The sequence below is a fragment of the Aethalodelphis obliquidens genome, unplaced genomic scaffold (assembly GCF_003676395.1).
Source record: "Aethalodelphis obliquidens isolate GAN/ISIS:26980383/991018 unplaced genomic scaffold, ASM367639v1 scaffold4, whole genome shotgun sequence".
Lineage (NCBI taxonomy): Eukaryota > Metazoa > Chordata > Mammalia > Artiodactyla > Delphinidae > Aethalodelphis > Aethalodelphis obliquidens.
The window spans coordinates 74126126-74148167 of record NW_020837948.1 but is presented as its reverse complement, the minus strand read 5'-3'; the positions used below and the strand labels follow the sequence as shown (position 1 = coordinate 74148167).

The window sequence follows — 22042 nt, the reverse complement described above, 5'->3', positions numbered from 1 at the left end:
CTCCATCCAAAAACAACAGAATACACATTTTTCTCAAGTGCTCATGGAACATTCTCCAGGATAGATCATATCTTGGGTCACAAATCAAGCCTTGGTAAATTTAAGAAAATTGAAATTGTATCAACTATCTTTTCCAACCACAACGCTATGAGACTAGATATCAATTACAGGAAAAGATCTGTAAAAAATACAAACACATGAAGGCTAAACAATACACTACTTAATAACGAAGTGATCACTGAAGAAATCAAAGAGGAAATCAAAAAATACCTAGAAACAAATGACAATGGAGACATGACGACCCAAAACCTATGGGATGCAGCAAAAGCAGTTCTAAGAGGGAATTTTATAGCAATACAATCCTACCTTAAGAAACAGGAAACATCTCGAATAAACAACGTAGCCTTGCACCTAAAGCAATTGGAGAAAGAAGAACAAAAAAAACCTCAAAGTTAGCAGAAGGAAAGAAATCATAAAGATCAGATCAGAAATAAATGAAGGAAATGATAGCAAAGATCAATAAAACAAAAAGCTGGTTCTTTGAGAAGATAAACAAAATTGATAAACTATTAGCCATACTCATCAAGAAAGAAAGGGAGAAGACTCAAATCAATAGAATTAGAAATGAAAAAGGAGAAGTAACAATTGACACTGCAGAAATACAAAAGATCACGAGAGATCACTACAAGCAATTCTATGCCAATAAAATGGGCAAACTGGAAGAAATGGACAAATTCTTAGAAATGCACAACCTGCCATGATTGAATCAGGAAGAAATAGAAAATATGAACAAACCAATCACAAGCACTGAAATTGAAACTGTGATGAAAAATCTTCCAACAAACAAAAGCCCAGGACCAGATGGCTTCACAGGCGAATTCTATCAAACATCTAGAGAAGAGCTAACACCTATCCTTCTCAAACTCTTCCAAAATATAGCAGAGGGAGGAACATTCCCAAACTCATTCTACGAGGCCACCCTTAAACCAAAACCAGACAAGGATGTCACAAAGAAAGAAAACTACAGGCCCATATCACTGATGAACATAGATGCAAAAATCCTCAACAAAATACTAGCAAACAGAATCCAGCAGCACATTTAAAGGATCACACACCATGATCAAGTGGGGTTTATTCCAGGAATGCAAGGATTCTTCAATATACGCAAATCAATCAACGTGATACACCATATTAACAAACTGAAGGAGGAAAACCATAGGATCATCTCAATAGATGCAGAGAAAGCTTTCGACAAAATTCAACACCCGTTTATGATAAAAAGCCTGCAGAAAGTAGGCATAGAGGGAACTTTCCTCAACATAATAAAGGCCATATATGACAAGCCCACAGCCCACATCGTCCCCAATGGTTAAAAACTGAAAGCATTTCCACTAAGATCAGGAACAAGACAAGGTTGCCCACTCTCACCACTATTATTCAACACAGTTTTGGAAGTTTTAGCCAGAGCAATCAGAGAAGAAAAGGAAATAAAAGGAATCCAAATCGGAAAAGAAGTAAAGCTGTCACTGTTTGCAGATGACATGATACTATACATAGAGAATCCTAAAGATGCTACCAGAAAACTACTAGAGCTAATCAATGAATTTGGTAAAGTAGCAGGATACAAAATTAATGCACAGAAGTCTGTGGCATTCCTATACACTAATGATGAAAAATCTGAAAGTGAAATCAAGAAAACACTTCCATTTACCATTGCAACAAAAAGAATAAAATACCTAGGAATAAACCTACCTAAGGAGACAAAAGATCTGTATGCAGAAAATTATAAGACACTGATGAAAGAAATTAAAGATGATACAAACAGATGGAGAGATATACCACGTTCTTGGATTGGAAGAATCAACATTGTGAAAATGACTATACTATGCAAAGCAATCTACAGATTCAATGTGATTCCTATCAAACTACCACTGGCATTTTTCACAGAACTAGAACAAAAAATTTCACAATTTGTATGGAAACACAAAAGACCCCGAATAGCCAAAGCAATCTTGAGAATGAAAAATGGAGCTGGAGGATTCAGGCTCCCTGACTTCAGACTATACTACAAAGCTACAGTAATCAAGACAGTATGGTACTGGCACAAAAACAGAAATGTAGATCAATGTAACAGGATAGAAAGTCCAGAGATAAACCCATGCACATATGGTCACCTTATCTTTGATAAAGGTGGTAGGAATGTACAGTGGAGAAAGGACAGCCTCTTCAATAAGTAGTGCTGGGAAAACTGGACAGGTACATGTAGAAGTATGAGATTTGAACACTCCCTAACACCATGCACAAAAATAAGCTCAAAATGGATTAAAGACCTAAATGTAAGGCCAGAAACTATCAAACTCTTAGAGGAAGACATAGACATAAATCACAGCAAGATCCTTTTTGACCCACCTCCTAGAGAAATGGAAATAAAAACAAAATAAACAAATGGGACCTAATGAAACTTCAAAGCTTTTGCACAGCAAAGGAAACCATAAAGAAGACCAAAAGACAACCCTCAGAATGGGAGAAAATATTTGTAAATGAAGCAACTGATAAAGGATTAATCTCCTAAATTTACAAGCAGCTCATGCAGCTCAATATCAAAAAAACAAACAACCCAATCCAAAAGTGGGCAGAAGACCTAAATAGACATTTTTCCAAAGAAGATATACAGATTGCCAACAAACACGTGTAAGAATGCTCAACATCATTAATCATTAGAGAAATGCAAATCAAAACTACAATGAGATATCATCTCACACCGGTCAGAATGGCCATCATCAAAAAGTCTAGAAACAATAAATGCTGGAGAGGGTGTGGAGAAAAGGGAACACTCTTGCACTGCTGGTGGGAATGTGAATTGGTACAGGCACTATGGAGAACAGTATGGAGGTTCCTTAAAGAAATACAAATAGAGCTACCATATGACCTAGCAATCCCACTACTGGGCATATACCCTGAGAAAACCATAATTCAAAAAGAGTCATGTACCAAAATGTTCATTTCAGCTCTATTTACAATAGCCAGGAGATGGAAACAACCTAAGTGTCCATCATCGGATGAATGAATAAAGATGTGGCACATTTATACAATGGAATATTACTCAGCCATAAAAAGAAACGAAATTGAGTTATTTGTAGTGAGGTGGATGGACCTAGAGTCTGTCATACAGAGTGAAGTAAGTCAGAAAGAGAAAGACAAATACCGTATGCTAACACATATATATGGAATCTAAGGGAAAAAAGATGTCATGAAGAACCTAGGGGTAAGATGGGAATAAAGACACAGACCTACTAGTGAATGGACTTGAGGATATGGGGAGGGGGAAGGGTAAGCTGTGACAAAGTAAGAGAGTGGCATGTACATATATACACTACCAAATGTAAGATAGCTAGTGGGAAGCAGCCGCATATCACAGGGAGATCAGCTCGGTGCTTTGTGACCACCTATATGGGTGGGATAGGCAGGGTGGGAGGGAGGGAGATGCAAGAGGGAAGAGATATGGGAACATATGTATATGTATAAGTGATTCACTTTGTTATAAAGCAGAAACTAACACACCATTGTAAAGCAATTATACTCCAATAAAGATGTAAAAAAAAAATAGATACACAACAAGGATATACTACATAGTGTAGGGGATCATACTCTTGTAGTAACCTATAATGGAATATAATCTGCAAAAGTACTGAATCACTATGCTATATACCCGAAACTAACACAATATGGTTAATCAACTATATTTCAATTAAAAAAAATAGAACCCCTCCCACACCCACACATGTACACTCTCTACTGCCCAACAATTTTTCTTCTAGAGAAATGCTCATATAAAATACTCAAGGAGGCTTATAGAAACACCCTTCAGAGTAGTGTTTGTGACAGTGAGAAATTGGAGACAACCTAAATATTCATATGGGAACAGAAAATATAAGGATGTATTTTCATAGTGTGAATCATGAAGCCATTAAAAGGAACGAGCCCGATTTATATGCATCAACATATCCAAGACACTCTAAGACATACTCTGGAGTGAAAATCCAAGTTGCAGAACAACATATAACATGAGATATCTTTCATGTTATACTCCATAGTGCCTATGTGTCTATATATATATACACACATAGTGTAAAAAGACAAAAGACTGGGAAAGAGACACATCAAATAGCAATTGGGGGCTAAGGTGGTGGGGTGGAAGTAATCATGGACTTCTAGTATTACTTGTAATATTTAAATTTTTAAAGAAGCAAATGTGTTCATGTATTGCTTATACAAGTAAAAACTAACAACACAAGAAATGTTTTAAGTCACTGAGCTCAGATCAGGACAGCCTCTAGAGAGAGATTCATCTCTCTGATATAAAGTGGCAGATATGGTTTTTTTATGTAAGCAGTTAGAGGACGGCTTCAGAAACAGATTTTTTCCTTCCTCTCTCCCTCTCTCCATTCTTTAGTTTCAGTTAACAATCTAATATGTCTCTTAATGAAGTTAGATTTCTATTAATTGATCATTTAACCTTTAACCATTATTGTGATAAGCTTGGGAGTCCTTCAGTTATTGGAAAATAATTTTATTCACACTATATAGGGGTTGTGTCTTGCTCTTTCCTCTTGTCGTTAGGAAACCATAATGTTCTGCCAGCAATAGCTTACCTTTTCCCTGATTCCTTTTGCCTTTGCTGTTTTTTGCTTCCTGTTATTTAGCAGATGTAGAGTGTTAACTGTTAACTGTTAACTGTTACCCCCTCATATATGATGGAGACTACATTGTGCTTGGAAGTCACTGGAAAAGGGATTGTGGGAGGGGCGGGGTTCAGTAAGCAACTGCTTATTCAGAACACCGAGAAGCCAAATGCAGGAACTCCTCCAAGGTAACAAATGACAAAGCCTGGGCCGTGTTCTTTCCATTTCAGAACTGTCCTTTGTCCAATGGCAAAGAGCAAATTAGCCCTTGCAAATTTATGTGGATTGACTCACACCAGCAATATATATGTTAATGAAACACACAGGGAAGACTCAGTAGTTGGCTTCAGATGGATTTCAAACATGCTGTGACATGGTGCGAAGAGGAAGCTGCGACATTAGGGGGAAGTGTCCTTTTTGAAGCTCCTGCTCAAAAATGCCAACAGGTCAGAATGCTGGTGTAAGAGCAGGAGGAATGTTCTCTGAGAGGTTGCTTTGCATGAGAAGGAACTAGAGACTTTTCCAATATTTACCACATATTATCTGAGAAGTGTTACAATTACCACCATTAGAAAGATTTTTGTCTACATTCATTGTCTCCACCAGCCAAGGGCCTCCCAGGGTGGGAAAAAATAGGGAACTGTCACTTTGCTAGGGGATGTTCAGCTCCACTGAGGAGGGGACAGAGTTGGATGTCTGTAAGAGGAATTTAGCTTTAGGGTGTGAATGACTGAATTTGCCCCCTTTCTAATAAGTCCCAGTTAGTGGAGGGAGTGAAGGTAGGAGTTGGAGGTGGAAGAAGTGGTTGGCAAGTTGCCCAAAATCTAGAAGTTCTTGATCAGCTGACATAAACTGCAAGCCCCCAAGTTCCCTGATTTCACACCATGGGCAGAGTGATCAGAGCATACTTGCTCATCTCTGGTTCTCGTTTTTAAAGCAGAAGTTTAAAACAGTGCAATATTCTCTCATCTGAGGTTTTGCTTTAAACCACTGAAGACATGGGTGGGTGAAAGCAGCATGTCCCCACTGAGTCAGGGAGGTGTCCAACCTCAGACCCAGGCTGTGATGTAGGGGCTTTTTGGTGTGGTCATTACTGCCAAGCCCGTTGGAAGGAGGCCTTTGTTCAGAAGGCTCAAGAAAGATGGGGAGCCCAGCCCAGGAGAAATATGGGGTAGGGGGCCCGCCCCTGTTAGAGGGCTTCCTCCCATCCTGTTGCCTATGGCCAGATCGTCTTGAAAACAGCGTTACTTGGCATCTTGAGGCATGTGCACTTTCAGTGCTATCAGACTTTCTTCAAGTTATCAGACATTCTTAGTGCAGTCAAACCAAGCTTACTTTAAAAAAAAATTCCTTGAAAAATCGGGTATTTAAATCAGTTTTAAGAAACTATTAAAGACATCAGGCTGGCTAATAAAAATCAGACCTGGTTTTTAGAAGAGTTAAGTAGATAAAAGACCCTCAACTGCTTTGGGGCAGCTCTGCCTGGTCTGACCCACCCTCCCTCAGGAACTTAGTCGGGAGTGCTGTGCTGTCTTGTTGGAAGCCTTGTACAGGATTGCCTTGCAACGTAAAGCAAACAGCAGTTGTGATCATTGGCATTAATAATGTGGCTTCTGGGCTTCCCTGGTGGCACAGTGGTTGAGAATCTGCCTGCTAATGCAGGGGACACAGGTTCAAGCCCTGGTCTGGGAGGATCCCACATGCCGCGGAGCAACTGGGCCCGTGAGCCACAACTACTGAGCCTGCGCGTCTGGAGCCTGTGCTCCGCAACAAGAGAGGCCGTGATAGTGAGAGGCCCGCACATGGCGATGAAGAGTGGCCCCCACTTGCCACAACTAGAGAAAGCCCTTGCACAGAAACTAAGACCCAACACAGCAAAAATAAATTAAAAAAATAATAACAATGTGGCTTCTGGAGCAGGGAGCCTAGAATTATCATCTATCTGTCATCTTTCACTCAAAGAGAGAGCGTCGGCAGCCATCGAAGTTTCTGGTACTTGAGAAGACAGGAAAGAGCAATATTTATTTCTCAATGTCCAAAGGGAAATTATAAAATTTCAGTGGTATGATAAATGCTTAAATACTTAATGCAATAAATCCTTCCCTATTAAAAGCTACCCACACCCACAGAGGGATGAATTTCTTCCTGAATTAATAGCGGAGACACAGGCTTCCCTCTCAGGGTAGGAACACAGAACTGCTCCACCCCCTCCTTGCACCTTTAAGAGAGGAAGCACTGTGGTTCAGAAAGGCCCTTATTCCCACCCTAACATGCACAATGCCAACTGTTCCTTGAGAGGGCAGGCTCACCTCACTGTCCTGCTGATTAATCTCGTTGAGGCTTGACTGTTGTAGCAGGACTGTTAGGAGCCTGTAAAGAAAAACAGGAGAAGTGGCTTAAAAGAGCAGAGTCTGAATGCGAACATGACATTAGAAATACAGTCTGCTGAAGGCCTCCAAATGACCATATGCCCTCTGCATTTACTAGGGGGAAAGATCCACGGAAAAAAAGCCAGTGTGATAGGTAAGAAGGCACAAGAAGGCAGGTAGGAGGAAGACTTCTATCTCTTCTCCCACCTCCTCTCTGTCTTAGTGCTTCTGGAGCAGCCAAAGAGAACGGAGGAAGCAAATCCTCACACTTATTACTCACCAGAACGGTATCCCTTTGCGTTCACTCTAAGAAGCAAAGTCCTCCAGTGCTTACTTTTTATTCATTTTCCATAAACTTACAGAGTGCTTTCAAATTGCTTCACCACTAGGTACACGTGTCATGCCTTCTAAATGTACTGGAGGCAGTCAGCATTTACAACTTCCGCTTATTCTTTCTAAAACGCACAAATACCTAAGCATGCAATGGCAGTTAACAGTGTGAAACAACTGCCAATGATTCTCAAGTTCAAGTTCTTATCCCACTTGGGCCCAATACTTGGTTGACTGAGGTCAGTACTCCATATGTGGGAGAGAAGCAGTTGAGTACAGTGGTTAGGAGCCCAAACTCTGGAGCCAGACTACCTGGGTTCACATCCCAGTCCTGTCACTGACCAGCTCTGTGACCACAGGCAAGTAACTTCACTTCCCTGTGCCTATGCATCCTCATCTATAAAATGGGGGTAACAAACAGTGCCTACCTTATAGATCAGTGTGAGGATTAAATGAGTTAACATGCATACAGCATTTAAAGCATGCCTAGAACACAGTAAGTGTTATTTCTAGAATACTTAACCCTAGAAGTTTTAACCCTGGCTCCATCTCAGAATTCCCTGGGGAGATTTTTCTTTTACCTGGGCTGTATATTCAAGGTTTCTGATGCAGGAGGTCTGGAGAGAAGCATAGCTTCTACCATTTAAATAAGCTGTTCAGAAAATTCTGGTAAACAATCAGATTTGGAAACCACTGAGAAAGGTGCTGAGTGAATAAATCAATGGATACTCATTGTTATAGAAGGAATTGTGTCCCTCCCAAATCTGTATGTTGAAGCTCTAACCCCCCAATGCCTTAGAATGTGACTATATTTGGAGATAGAGCCTTTAAAGAGGTAATTAAGTTAAAATGAAGGATTACAGCGGGCCTTAATCCCATTTGACTGGTGTTCTCATAAAAAGAGGAGATTAGGACACACAGAGTGACACCAGAGGCACACCCTTACAGTGGAAAGACCACGTGAAGAGGCAGCAAGAGGATGGCAATCTGCAAGCCAAGGAGAGAGTCTCAGAGGAAACCAACCCTGCTGGCACCTTGATGTTGGCCTTCCAGCAGCAGCCTTCAGAACTGTGAAAAAATAAATTTCTGCTGTTTAAGCCATCCAGCCTGTGGTATTTTGTTACAGTCACCCCAGCGAACTAATATACTCACCGAGATGATAAAGGATTGTCTATGGGCAGACAATGAAAACATTTGGCAATTACTTTGGAACAGTTATTTGAAAAATAAGATGGCTTAGCCTCCTCCTGAATCAGATTTTCACTGTCTCTCAGCTCAGAAGACATCTAAAGTCCTAAGTAGTAAATTGCTTAATATTAATCAGAGGGATTGATCATACTGTGTTACAAAGAGAACTTAAATGGGGGTGGACTTCTTCAGTGGGGGGAATATAACCAAGAAGCCTAGGTTTTAAATCTAGTCTTATCACTGTTTTTGGGGGAGCCAGGATACTGCTGTGATTTAATTCTGGCCTCACCACTGCATGACCTCGCTGAGCTTCTGTATCCTCACTTCTCTAACAAGGATAATAACAGCGGCGGTGGTGGTGAGGGTTAAATAACATAACAGGTGTAAAACTCCTAGTATACAGATTTTAAAGGAACAGTGTCTATGACTGTGAACAGCACATCTCTTTATCCTTTCTGAATTCTAGAATTTCTCCGTCAGGTGGGAACATGCTACAAAAATAACTGTATTTTGGTTAATGCTATTTTTTATATTTTCCCTTATAGCTGCTTTATGGGGGGGGAGGGTAATGGGTGACTATCTTTCTTCTTTCTTTCTTTCCTTCTCTCTCTCTCTCTCTCCTCTCCTTTCTCCTCTCCTCCCCTACCCTGCCCTCTACTCTTCTCTTCCCTTCCCTTTCCTTTCTCTCTCTTTCTCTCTCTCTCTTTCCCCTCTCTCTCTCATTAGTGGCCATTGTCTAATCTCTCGGGCACATGTGGTCCAAAGTGCTGGGGGAGGGAGAGTGAGAGTGAGCAGAGGTCAGTGGTGGTCCAATCTGGTTATCCTCGGCTAACCCTGAGCAGACTGAGATCAGCTGTAGTCGGACAGGATCTTCTGGGGCTCCTCTAGAGCAGCGTGATCACATTGGGGGAAGTTGGCTCTAACCAGATGAGAATGGGGGTGGGGAGATCAAGACCTCTTCTCACATCCTGGGTGAGCCTCCAAGGGTCACAGGGTGAGCCCTGTGCTGGATAGTCCTCTGTTTGTCTCTCAGATCCAGTCTCTGCCCTGCAGTGTCCTACTCTGAGGCTGACCTCCAATAATTCATCATCCAGGTCCCTTGCCCTCTGACCTCCCACTGGGTTTGGTCAGTGGGAGAACCAGCAGGAGGAAGGAGAGAAGCCACTCTCCTTTCTGACAATGATTTTTTTCCTCTACTAAAGGCCTTGGCTCCTGCCAGGTGGCCCCTCTCCTACACTACAACTACCGCCCAGCTCTCAGCAGGTTTCCAGTAACAGCTTCCTTCCTCACCTCTTGTGGCCTAGGGGAGGAACATTTTCCTGCTTTTGGAGGGGCGTGGGGGTGGCAGACTGTCACCATCTCTTGCCGGTTAATTTCAAATAGTCTTTCATTAAACTTCTTGGTCATCTCGCTTACTATTTCATGTCTTCCCTGTCACGACCCTGAGTGACATATGCCAATCTACACTGCTTGCCTCCATTTGACTCCTAGGTCACCGAGACTCATCGATCTTTAAAGCTGGTACAAATTTACACATGAGTATTCTCTCTCTCTCTTTCTCTCATTTTATGAGAGCAAATGACCTGATGCACTACACTACTTGCCAAGGTCATCACACGTTGCCCTGGTTGTCCAGCCTGGACTAGGAACCAGGTGTCTGCTTTCCAGCCTTGTGCTTCTATCCCGTTCCGTTCCGTGGTTCAGAGGTCATCTGCAAGATACTTGTCCCACATCTGTCTTAATTAACAGCGGACTTGCAGACCTCTTAGTTTTGTTTTCTCAGAGCTCCTGTTTTGTGCTAAGGTGACCCAGGAGTATTTCTCCCATGACCCCCCAGCCCAATTTCCTATTAGCACCAGCTAAAACTCTGCTCTCAGATCTCTAGGCCACAGCATAAGGCTCACCTCATCCCAGCTGCCAGGACAGCAGGCACAGGTCCCCAGCAGGAGCTTTCCCAGACAGGCAGAGTGGTGAGTGATAAGAGCACGGAGGCTGGAGCCAGACTGCCTCTATTAGAAGCCCTGCTCCCTCACCAATCAGCCAGACCTTGGACAAGGTGTAAAACTCTCAGTGCCTACATTTTCTTATCTGTAAAATAAACATAACAACCCTACTTCTTACAGATTTGTTGTAACTTTAAATGGGTCAAAGCATATAAAGCACTTAACATGGACTTTACATACTATAATAAATTCTATATAATGATTAATTTCTTAAAAGGCTCCTACCCTTTATATTCTGGGGTCCCATGATTGCCATTAGGTGATTGGTAGGCCAGAGAGAGCTCAGCTAGATGTATCCAGGAAAGGCGGGAGGGTTGTCTCCTTGAGCTTCTCTGTTTTGCTGGCCCCTTGGGCTCACAGTCCTGGAGGGGGCTCAGCCCAGGGATGGCTGGGAAAAAGGGTCCCCAAGCCAGTCATCTGCTCTCCTGTCCCTGAAGCTGCCTGAAACATCCACTGCAGGTTAGAATGCATCACCTGGAAACTAGAGAATAGGACCCCAAAGAAATGATTTCCTTCCTCCCTCTGGCTGTAGTCAAGAGCAATGAAAAGAGGCAGAGCTGCTGGCACTCTGGCAGGAAAAAAAAAAAAATCTGCTGGTAACCATGGAGACCATAAAAAAGACTTTCAGAGAGCCCTGTGGCTGCTTTCAGAGGAAATCGCTGCTCGCCTTGCAACTCTAGCATGCGCAGTGTTGTACAAACACAACTGCGTGCTCTTTGGAGCTCTGTCTTAATGATCATGCCCCCTCTTTCACATGGACGCCCTCTGAATGTCCCAGCCAAGGAAGCAAGAAAAGCAATGGGGAGCTGAAAGGGAGAAAACTCGGACCTGCTGAGAAGCAGAGCATTCAAAGCAGGAAGGGGACTCGTGAGATGAAACCTGTGCTCCTTTGCTTTTGTACATCCAGCTTGCCTTCCTGTTCTTAATTATAGGTCCTTCATCCCGGCAGCAGCTTAGATTTCCCACAGAGATGTAGCTTAGCTAAGGCTGTATATTGCCACTGGTTGGTTTGCTAGTGAGTTGTTTCCATCAGAGAACCAAAATTTCTCTGGAGGCAAAGGGCTAATTGAAGTGTCCCCTTGGCTTGTTTATAAGCAGCTTCAGTTTGAGACTTCACTCTAAGTAGTCTCCAGCAAGCACCGAGTGGAAGGAGTGTGCTGTTTGCAAATATAGGAGTTAGTGGATTTTAAAAGGAGCATGAATACCTGAGTACAAGGCCACAGAGTGGCTGGTACATATGCTTATGATTAGAGGAAAAATATAGATGCATGTACACTGAATGGTTGAGTCTAATGTTCATTGGGTTCTAAAATCTTGCAATGCTCTACAATGTCCCAAGGTTAATACAAATGGGAGCGCTGTTCATACTCTGATGACCTTCGCAGTAAATGTGTGCTCATGTCAGTGGGTGCAGGACTGTGTGGGCTTGCACCTGTGTGTGCAGATATATTTTTTGTGGACCTGTGTGTGCTAAGGTGAAGAAGGCCAGGGTGAGAGCTGGTGGGCGGCTGTAGCAGGGTTTCATTCTTTAGTGCCGATCTACGGTACTTTATTTCTATCTTCCATCATCATCATCATCGATAACATCACCCTCATCATCACCACTAACACTTACTGAACATGGACAATTGACAGTGTTCAGTGCTTTCCACATATTTTCTCATTTACTTTTGCCCACTTACCTATGAGGTAAGTACTGTATTATTCCTACTTTCTAGAAAAGAAAGCTAGCTGAACCTTGACATGTTAACTTGCCCAAGATAATGTGGTCTGTAAAATACGGAGCCAGATTCATACTCAGTCAGTCTGACTCCTGAGCTGGCACTCCTGGCCACCCTTTACCTCAATCCAAAAACAGGAATTTAGGTGGTTTTCAGATACATATAGTAAAACAAGATCACAGGCGAAAACACTAGGCAAAGAGAAAATGAGGGCAGGATAAAGAACACATAATTATGGTCCTATGTGCATGCCAGAGGTGAGACACAAATTGGGCTTTGAGTTTTCTAAATATGCAAAGAGAGAAACATGATCATAAGTCACAGTGTCCACATAGTAAAAATAAAAAATAATTTATCAGGAGAAGCACAGGAATTCCTCCTTTAGTAGAAATTTTTCTTGTGGTTTTTCAGAAAAGATTTTTTTGGACACTGTAACAAAAAATAAATTTCCTGACAATCAGAGAATAAGGAGTTTTGTATGGCTGTTTCTTATAAGGCCTCTCAGTGTAGACTGAGGGCTTAAGGATAAAATGTGGCTATTAAAGTAAATTCAACAAGTCCACAGCCGTGGACTCCAGGAGCACAGCAGACCCATTGGGCAGGGTACTTATCTTCACACATGCAGTATGCAATTAGTTTTCTTCTTGATGCCTTAGTTTTCTCATCTATAAAATGGGGATAGAAATATTACCTATCACATAGGCGCGTGGTAAAGATTAGATGAGATAGTACGTGGAAAGCAGTAAGAACTTTGCTCAGAACATGATAAACAATGAGTGCTGTTTGTCATCGTCATCCTTTTTGTAACTACAGACCTATATGCTTTAATGGTCAGACAAGCTGGCCTAAAGTTGTATTCACTTAGGAAAATTAAATAGTCAAACAGGTATGCATGGCCTAATGGAAGGTCACTCCCTTCTGCGTTATGATTTTAGGATTAGAAAGTGCCCATAAGACAGACCGAGAACTTTTTTTCTCAGAAAACGATTCTGAGTTCATGCAGACACACAAACAAATGGGCAACTGAAGTCCAGCTTCTCTGGTGCGGTTAGTTTCGGCTTGAAGGATTTAATGCCGATGTTATCAAACTCTGCCATGGCCATAAAATTTCTCAGTAAAACAATGATAAAATATCTAATTTTAAGCAATGTAATTCCATAAGGAATCCTTTCAATCAAGCTAGTTTTGAAATGTTCTCTAGGTAACAAAGCCAGTTGATTTGCTACATGGGTTTGTGTCAAACTAAAGGTTGGCACTTGCCATCTATCCCTACAAGGGTGAAATCACAAGCTGCTGAGACTGCTGACCTTCAACACCCCCTGAAAGGAGTTCAGGGTGGAGATCAGGAATGAGGCATTCTGTGCTGTGGGAAAAACTGGCAGAACGGGCCTTCAGATAGTTAGATATTTTCAGGAGAAGATTTTATGAGCCCAATTCTTGCATCTCCTCGTATCTAGAAAAGCACTAAAATCTTTCATGGTGACGTCTGCTCCTTGTGACCAGCAGCAACCTTCTGCAAAACTGTGTGCTCCCCCTTCACTAAAATCACATATATACTGACCTTCCCCCCTACCCCTTTGCAGCAGTTGCTCAGAGCTATCTGAAATGCTCTCTCCTGGGCTATAAGTCCTCATTTTGCCCCAAATAAAACTTAACTCACAACTCTCACGTCGTGCTTTTTTTTTTTTTTTCAGTCGACGGTTGTTAAGGTTTAACCCAATTCATTTTCGGAGAACATTTAACAGGTATGATAATTTTGGTTTTGGAATATTTAATCTTAACCTTTGGGCTTTACTAGTTACAGCAGCTAGCATTACCATAACAAAAGCAGATTTTATCTTCCAGAATCAGCTAACTGTCCATTTAGGACAATAAAACTATATCATCAGCACACAGAGGATGTTTATTTTTCTGGCTTCAGCTCTTCCTAAGGTGGTGACTGGGTCATTTGGGACAATTTCATGAGAAGGGGAAGCCACAGCTCTGTGCTATCTCAGTTGTAGTGATGTAATGTAAATCCTAGAGAGTCTAGGGGCACTGCTGGGCATAATAAGAAATAGTCTAATAAGTCCACAAAAGAGGAGGTACACTTAGTTTTTAATATATTATTGTAGTGATTTCAGATGATGAACCAAATCTATTGACCAAATTGATCCTGAGTGCGATTCTGACTGCCAAGGCTTAGTTCACCCCGCAGGTGCAATGGTTTAACGGCAGAGCCAGGTTTTCACCAAAATTCTTGTCCCCCTTTCTTGGATTGGAATCATCACCAGAAGGTGGATTCTTGGTCAGGGACTATATTCCCCACCGCTCTTTATGGCCAAATGACTCATCCTTATTAATGGAATGTGAGCAGAAGTGAACTGTGTCATTCACAGGCTGAGATTTTAAAGAAATAAGTAAGGCTTATCTAAGCTCCTCTTACCCTATCTGCAGGCCAAACAAAAAGGATTCTGTGATGCTAGGAGATGATGAAGCCACAAGCTTGCATCCCTGAATTACCTGTGGAGGGGAGGCTCCCTGCCCCCATCCAGGAAACATACATTGGACTAAACCTTTATTATGTTAAAACGCTGAAGCTTTGGGTTTTATTTGTTACAACAGCTATGATTACCATAACTAAAGCAGGTGTTCATTTTCCAGAATCAGGTAGATTTTGAAATGACTACTCTGAGTGAGGCAGGTAAAAATCATCTAAGTGGAGTAAATTGGAGCAGAAGAGTCTTAAAAGGTACGTTTAAAATGTATTTTCTAAAGATTACTCTTGGGAAGACAGTATGATTTTGTGACTAAATATTTTTGTGGGTTGTCTAGAAAAGTCACTCTTTTTTCATCAAAAGGTAGTCATCTTTTTATGATGTCTACTGATTGTTAGCTCTGGGATTGCTGTTTCTTCTCTAAACTTCCTTGTTTTGTTGGGCTTTGAGTAAATCCTAGTTTTCTATTATTCCTGGCTATGATCCAATGATAATAAGAGGCAAGGCTTGGTTGGGAATAGTCCTGGAATTTCCCAAGTCCTTTAACTTTAGTGTAAACAGACTGAAATGAAGAAATCCTATTACCTCTCAACCTGGAAGGGGCCTTGGTCTCCTCAACCCCCGCATGGCTTCAGTTTACTTCTGAACACAGGGTCTGAAGGAGGCAGCAGAATGCACCCACCGTGCTGCTGGCCTGCAGCCTAGCTCTGGGGAGTGTGAAGTTCCTGTCAGAGGCCTGCTCTGTCAGCAGAGGTTCAGGAAGTGCCTGGAACGGAACCTTGCTGATTCCACAGTGGGAAGTGTGCTGTCATCAAGCTGCCAGGAGGGGCTTTCGAAAGACTGGGGACCCAGGCCACTTGGATACAGAGGCCTGGGGTAGCTACACTTGGTCTGGGCAAAGCTTTTTCCTTTGTTGCTCAATCGTCTTACAAAAAGGTGACCTCAATCATCCAACTACTTGAGGGCTTTCTTTGCACGGTCTCCAGCAGCTCACACTTCTGGTTTGCCTTCTCACCCACTGGTCCCCCTGTCTCAGTCTCCTTTGCTGGGTCTTTGCCTCCTTCCAGCCCATAAATGTTGGCATGACTCTGGGTTCATACATTAACCTTCCCTTACCCTGTTTGGTTTCCATCACAACACTCGTCACTATTTGAAATTATCCTATTTATTCGTTTACTAGTGTGCCACTTAACTCCTGCACTAGAAAGTAAGCTCTGTGAGGTCAGAGACACTGGCTTGCCCACTGGGGAACTCTAGGGCCTAGAGCGGTGGTTGGCCCATAATAAGCACTCAATAAATAGTCATTGAGTTAATAATTGACTGATTAATTGAATGAATGAATATAAGAAATTCAGATGATGACAAACAGCACTTCTTCTTAAATCAGAGACTAGGAGAAAAGGGTTTTATCGAAATAAAATTGGGATTGAGACTAGAGTTGAGATTGTTCCAGGATATTTTGATTCACTGAGATGGGGTCCTGTCTGCTGCAAATACCAAAAAAATGGATGGATTTTGTTTTTATTTGCCACATGGATTGGATTAGGTGACCTTCTAATCCAAGTTGGGTGCCTCCCAACTTGAGCGTCGTGTGAACCTGGCTACGTACCTCACATCGGGCTCAGCGGTGGCAGCGTGCAGTGGCAGACGGCCATTTTTATCAGGGATATTGTGCTTGGCACCATTTCTTAGTAGACTCACACAGCCTTCCAGCCAACCCTGGAAAAGCAAAAGCATCGTTATATAACACAATCTCGCATAACATAGTAACAGAGTCCAACAAACTTTCTCCAGTTTTCTTTCCCTTTCTTCTTTGGTTTGGCTAAAAACATGTTCTACTGGACCTGAAGTGGTTGGTTAAGGACCATAACTCCCATTTAGACAACAGAGGGCTGAAGGTCTTGAGGTGTGGATTCCTGAGTCTTCTGAGACCTTTACCCTGTAAGATGCAGACTGATTCCTAGACTCTTCTGCGTCTGCCTCCCCATTTCTAGGGCCACTTGCTGGCATTCCACTTTTATACCCAGTTCCTAGAGCCAAATGTGGCAATGTGATGGGGGTGATTAATCAGCTCTAGACCCTAATTCTATGGGCTTAGCTCCAAATCATGCTCGTCAACGGTCTGACCTGGATGTCATTGTCCAAAACTGGGCTCCTATGTCATTCTTGAGTCACAGCCTCCACTCGATGCCTCAATTCATCTATATCTGATAAATGGTCCTTCGTCCTCTTTTCCAAGTTCTTTTTCTAGTAACCACAAAGATAATATCTTGCTTATTCTAGTCAGTCCCCTTCCTGATGCCTGGAATTCTAAACTAAGCCCTACTCCAATGGCTGGGACCCTGCCACCCTGTTGACTGATCTTTCTGCTGCTGAATATGGGGCTATCACCAGCACCCTCTAAGGGCTCCCCACTGTTGTGTTTTATCCCCCTATGAATTCCCCAAGAAACTTCCTTTGAACTCCCTGTTGTCTACTAATTCACCAGATTGAGACCTGATATTGCCACATCTGATGCTTGTCCTTCCTTGGTTAGCACTTACAGCTGGGTCATTTCTCCACTGTCTCTCCTGTTTCAAAGGGAAAATATAACTGCAGGCTAGTCCTCCCTTTCTGTTTGTTAATTCTTTAAGTAACTGACCCAACCCTGCTGATAACTGAGTTTGGCTCACATGCCAAGGAGAATACCTCCTACATTCATCCAGAATCATTTGGGTTACTCACCTAATTAAAAGTAAACTTATAAGTAAATGAAGTATATAAGTATACTTATATGAAGTATATGAGTATAATAATAACTTATGAGTAACTGAAGTTATTATTATGAAGAGTAACATAATAAAGCTCTATTTTTTCCTGCCTTCTTCCATTCTTGTATAGTTAAGCCTCAAGATTACCCAGTAACAAGAGAAAGATTACTGAAGATTTTCCCATGCAGTACTGGAAGCAATAAAAATGTTACTAAATGCATGGAGGAGAAAAAAAGATAATCATCAGAAAAGGCCTTTTGGTTCTGAAAAGTCTGCAAAAAAAATCTTTCTACAAAAGCACATTAAAATTCATAGGTTCTAAAATTGAATGTGGCTTTGTAGAACTGACCAATAATATCTGTCTTAAGTAGAAGCAAATAATTTTCATAGTTTACTAATGTATTAAATCTGGTTTTAGTTCCTAATGCCCGTCATCAAGTTTTCTGATTAAAAGGGAAAAATATGGCCAGGAGACCCAAAAGAAAGGCATGCTGGACAAATTTCAGAGTTGCCAAATTTTTGAGTGGCCAAAGTTTTAGTTTTTGAAAAACAAATCTTCTGATGTGGAAGGGTTTGAAACATTTTTATCATTTTGCAACATTTCCTGGAACTATGGGTGTATGTGGTTTTCTTTCTTTTCTTCAGAAAAGAAATCAGAAAACCATTGACTTCATCTGAAACCCACGGTCACTATTCAGAACCAACAAATATGTTTTGGACCTACTATGTTCTGAGTGATTCTGCATGTGGTTCTCCTTCAACAGTAATAAACTTAGGGTATTATTTTTACTACATTTTACAAATGAGGAAGAGGCATAAGGAGGTGAAGAAATTTGCCTAGGATCACACATCTATGGTAAGTTTATTTGTATACTGAGCTTGAAGCTGTGACTGAGACAGTTTCTGAGTGCTCCCTTTGCCTAGTTCCTCTTTAATACTTGAATACAAACATTGCCAGAGGGAGTGGTGGGCTTCACTGTGTAATCACTAAGATACCACCTACTCTCACCTTCCCAGGGATCCTCAGGAGAGCCAGTGAGGGGCCCTGCTTTGGGCTGCCAGACAGAGGTGGGGTCAACAGTAAGAGGGTAATGCCCATGCTGTCATGCCGGCGTACTTCCCTATGCAGCTCCTTAGAATGCGCTCCTAGAAAGAGTTGTATGCAACGGTGGCACCTCGCTAGGCTCACTGTTCACTGTGATCTAGAGGAGAACTTCTTCCCAGTCCCTTAAGTGCTACCTAGCCCAAGAAATTTGAAATTTTGAATTTTAGAATTTTGAAAGAAGTGTTGCTTGGTTTCACTCTATTCTGTATGCTATTGGCAGTTAAATTTAGAAACCATCTCTATTCCCTTCCTCCATCCCCTGATCCTCATCTCAGACACCAAAAATCCCTACAGCAAGAGCAGTTATTAGGGCACGTGCCAGAAGGGAGGAGGACTGGAAAGGCCATCATAAGTCTGTCTGAGACACTGGACTTCACCTAGTACTCACAGATCAGTGTGTTTCAAACTTGAATGGGCATAAAAATTGTTGGGGAGATTTGTTTAACGTGCAGGCACTTCTCTCTCCACCCATAACCCCTGTCCTGCTCCCAGAGTGTCTGACTCAGGAGGTCTAGGGTGTAATCCAGGAACCCACATTTGAAACAAGCACCCCAACACTTCGAAAAATTCTTCCCAGTCCATGTGTGAGTCCTAGAGAAAGAGGGCATGCAAATAAGAAAAGAAAGAGTAGTGTCTAAAGAAAATCTCTGTGAGGACTGGGCAATGCTTTATTGCAAGCAGGAAGGTGTAGCGTTTGGGGAAGGGAAGTGTTCTACTTGTCCAGGGCAGCTTCAGGACACCGTGGGTGAATCCACCACTATCAATGGGCAGCAACAGCAAATGCAAGAAGCTGCATCGGCAGCAACAGTGGTTATGATGAAGATTTGCAGGAGCCACGTTGGAGAGGAGGGAGAATGATGACCTTCGTGGGGCAACAAGGAGGACTTGTTTGACTTGGACTCAAGATAGCCCTGGAGTCTCCCGAAAGGATTACAGGGAAGATTTGAGAGGAGAGAGGTTTGAAGATTTTCAGTGAGGCTTTACCAAGCTTGTGCTAATATTGGGAAATGCCAGACTGAAATCTCGTGTTGAGGACTGGCTCTATGTAATTTTTAAGTTAGGCACTGATTGTGGGTTGAATCCTATGCTTGGTGTTGTCCTTAAGAGACTGGTATTTCTCCCCTACTCCCTACCCACCACTCTTCCCAGTTCTCATTGTTCTCTACTTTGCTCATCCTTCAGCTTCCACTCAACTAATCCTACCCCAAAGAGGTTAACTGCAGCTTCAAGTGTTACCACCCACTGAGGGTATTAACAGAGGGCATTCGTAGAAGGAGTACCAACTGTGCTGAGAAATGCCCCAAGGGAAATTCTGATGCAATTAAGATGGAAAAGAATATTTCTCTCATGGCAATATCACCTCTAACTTAGAGGATTGTTAGGAAGATCCAAAATGACTTCAATCCATGAAACCAACTCTAAGTCATTATATAAATGTTGGACATTATTAAAGCAAAACGTTTAAGTTCTATTTCTGTTGGCCAGCTGCACAAATCTAAGAACACTCTTCTGCAAGTGGGGCCCCATAACAACACATTTAGTCCACCCCACTCTTTGAGAGCCACCACAGACACAGTTGGTACCAGATAGGTTGCCAGGCATAGACTTGTGCGGCCATAAGCGTCCTGCATGTTAATATTGGCTCCCATCTTCAACAGCAGCTTCACTGTGTCCACTTGACGTCCAGAAACCGCGTGCATTAAGGGTGTACATCCTAGAACGAGACATTTCAACAGCTTTTAAGAATGTTTGACTTGTGACTTCAGACTATACTACAAAGCTACAAGAATCAAGACAGTATGGTACTGGCACAAAAACAGAAACATAGATCAATGGAACAGGATAGAAAGTCCAGAGATAAACCCACGCACATATGGTCACCTTATCTTTGATAAAAGAGGCAAGAATATACAATGGAGAAAAGACAGCCTCTTCAATAAGTGGTGCTGGGAAAACTGGACAGCTACATGTAAAAGAATGAAATTAGAACACTTCCTAACACCATACACAAAAATAAACTCAAAATGGATTAAAGACCTAAATGTAAGGCCAGGCACTATCAAACTCTTAGAGGAAAACACAGGAAGAACACTCTTTGACATAAATCACAGCAAGATCCTTTTTGACCCAACTCCTAGAGTAATGGAAATAAAAACAAAAATAAACAAATGGAACCTAATGAAACTTAAAAGCTTTTGCACAGCAAAGGAATCCATAAACAAGATGAAAAGACAACCCTCAGAATGGGAGAAAATATTTGCAAACAAAGCAACTGACAAAAGATTTATCTCCAAAATACACCAGCAGTTCATGCAGCTCAGTATCAAAAAAACAAACAACCCGATCCAAAATCGGGCAGAAGACCTAAATAGACATTTCTCCAAAGAAGAGATACAGACTGCCAACAAACACATGAAAAGATGCTCAACATCACTAATCATTAGAGAAATGCAAATCAAAACTACAATGAGGTATCACCTCATACCAGTCAGAATGGCCATCATCAAAAAATTTACAAACAATAACTGCTGGAGAGGGTGTGGAGAAAAGGGAACCCTTTTGCACTGTTGGTGGGAATGTAAATTGATACAGCCACTATGGAGAACAGCATGGAGGTTCTTAAAAAACTACAAATAGAACTACCATATGACCCAGCAATCCCACTACTGGGCATATACCCTGAGAAAACCAAAATTCAAAAAGAGTCATGTACCACAATGTTCATTGCAGCTCTATTTACAATAGCCAGGTCATGGAAGCAACCTAAGTGTCCATCGACAGTTGAATGGATAAAGAAGATGTGGCACATATATACAATGGAATATTACTCAGCCATGAAAAGAAATGAAATTGAGTTATTTGTAGTGAGGTGGATGGACCTAGAGTCTGTCATACAGAGTGAAGTAAGTCAGAAAGAGAAAAACAAATACCATATGCTAACACATATATATGGAAACTAAAAAAAAAAGGGTCTGATGAACCTAGGGGCAGGACAGGAATAAAGACACAGACATAGAGAATGGACTTGAGGACATGGGGAGGGGGAAGGGTAAGCTGGGACGAAGTGAGACAGTGGCATGGACATATATACACTACCAAATGTAAAATAGATAGCTAGTGGGAAGCAGCCGCATAGCACAGGGAGATCAGCTCGGTGCTTTGTGACCACCTAGAGGGGTGGAATAGGGAGGGTGGGAGGGAGACGGAAGAGGGAGGGGATATGGGGATATATGCATATGTATAGCTGATTCACTTTGTTATACAGCAGAAAGTAACACACCATTGTAAAGCAATTATACTCCAATAAAGATGTTAAAAAAATAAAATAAATATAACATGTTATGAAAAAAATGTTTGATTTGTAAAATTTATGAGTAGACTTTATTTTCCTGTTCATTTATTATGCTCTTTGCAGAT

General features: G+C 41.8%; 1 protein-coding gene across 1 annotated transcript in view; it reads right to left on the bottom strand.

Annotated features, from left to right (window-relative positions):
* Positions 1 to 22042, bottom strand: part of ANKRD55 (ankyrin repeat domain 55) — a 101332-nt gene that overhangs the window by 43151 nt on the left and 36139 nt on the right. Inside the window, exons 4-6 of the mRNA XM_027101091.1 lie at positions 20209 to 20339; positions 16380 to 16489; positions 6992 to 7052 (exon numbers count right to left, since the gene is read on the bottom strand). Of these exons, the coding sequence (XP_026956892.1) occupies positions 6992 to 7052; positions 16380 to 16489; positions 20209 to 20339 (302 nt within the window). The remainder of the gene's footprint in view (positions 1 to 6991; positions 7053 to 16379; positions 16490 to 20208; positions 20340 to 22042) is intronic.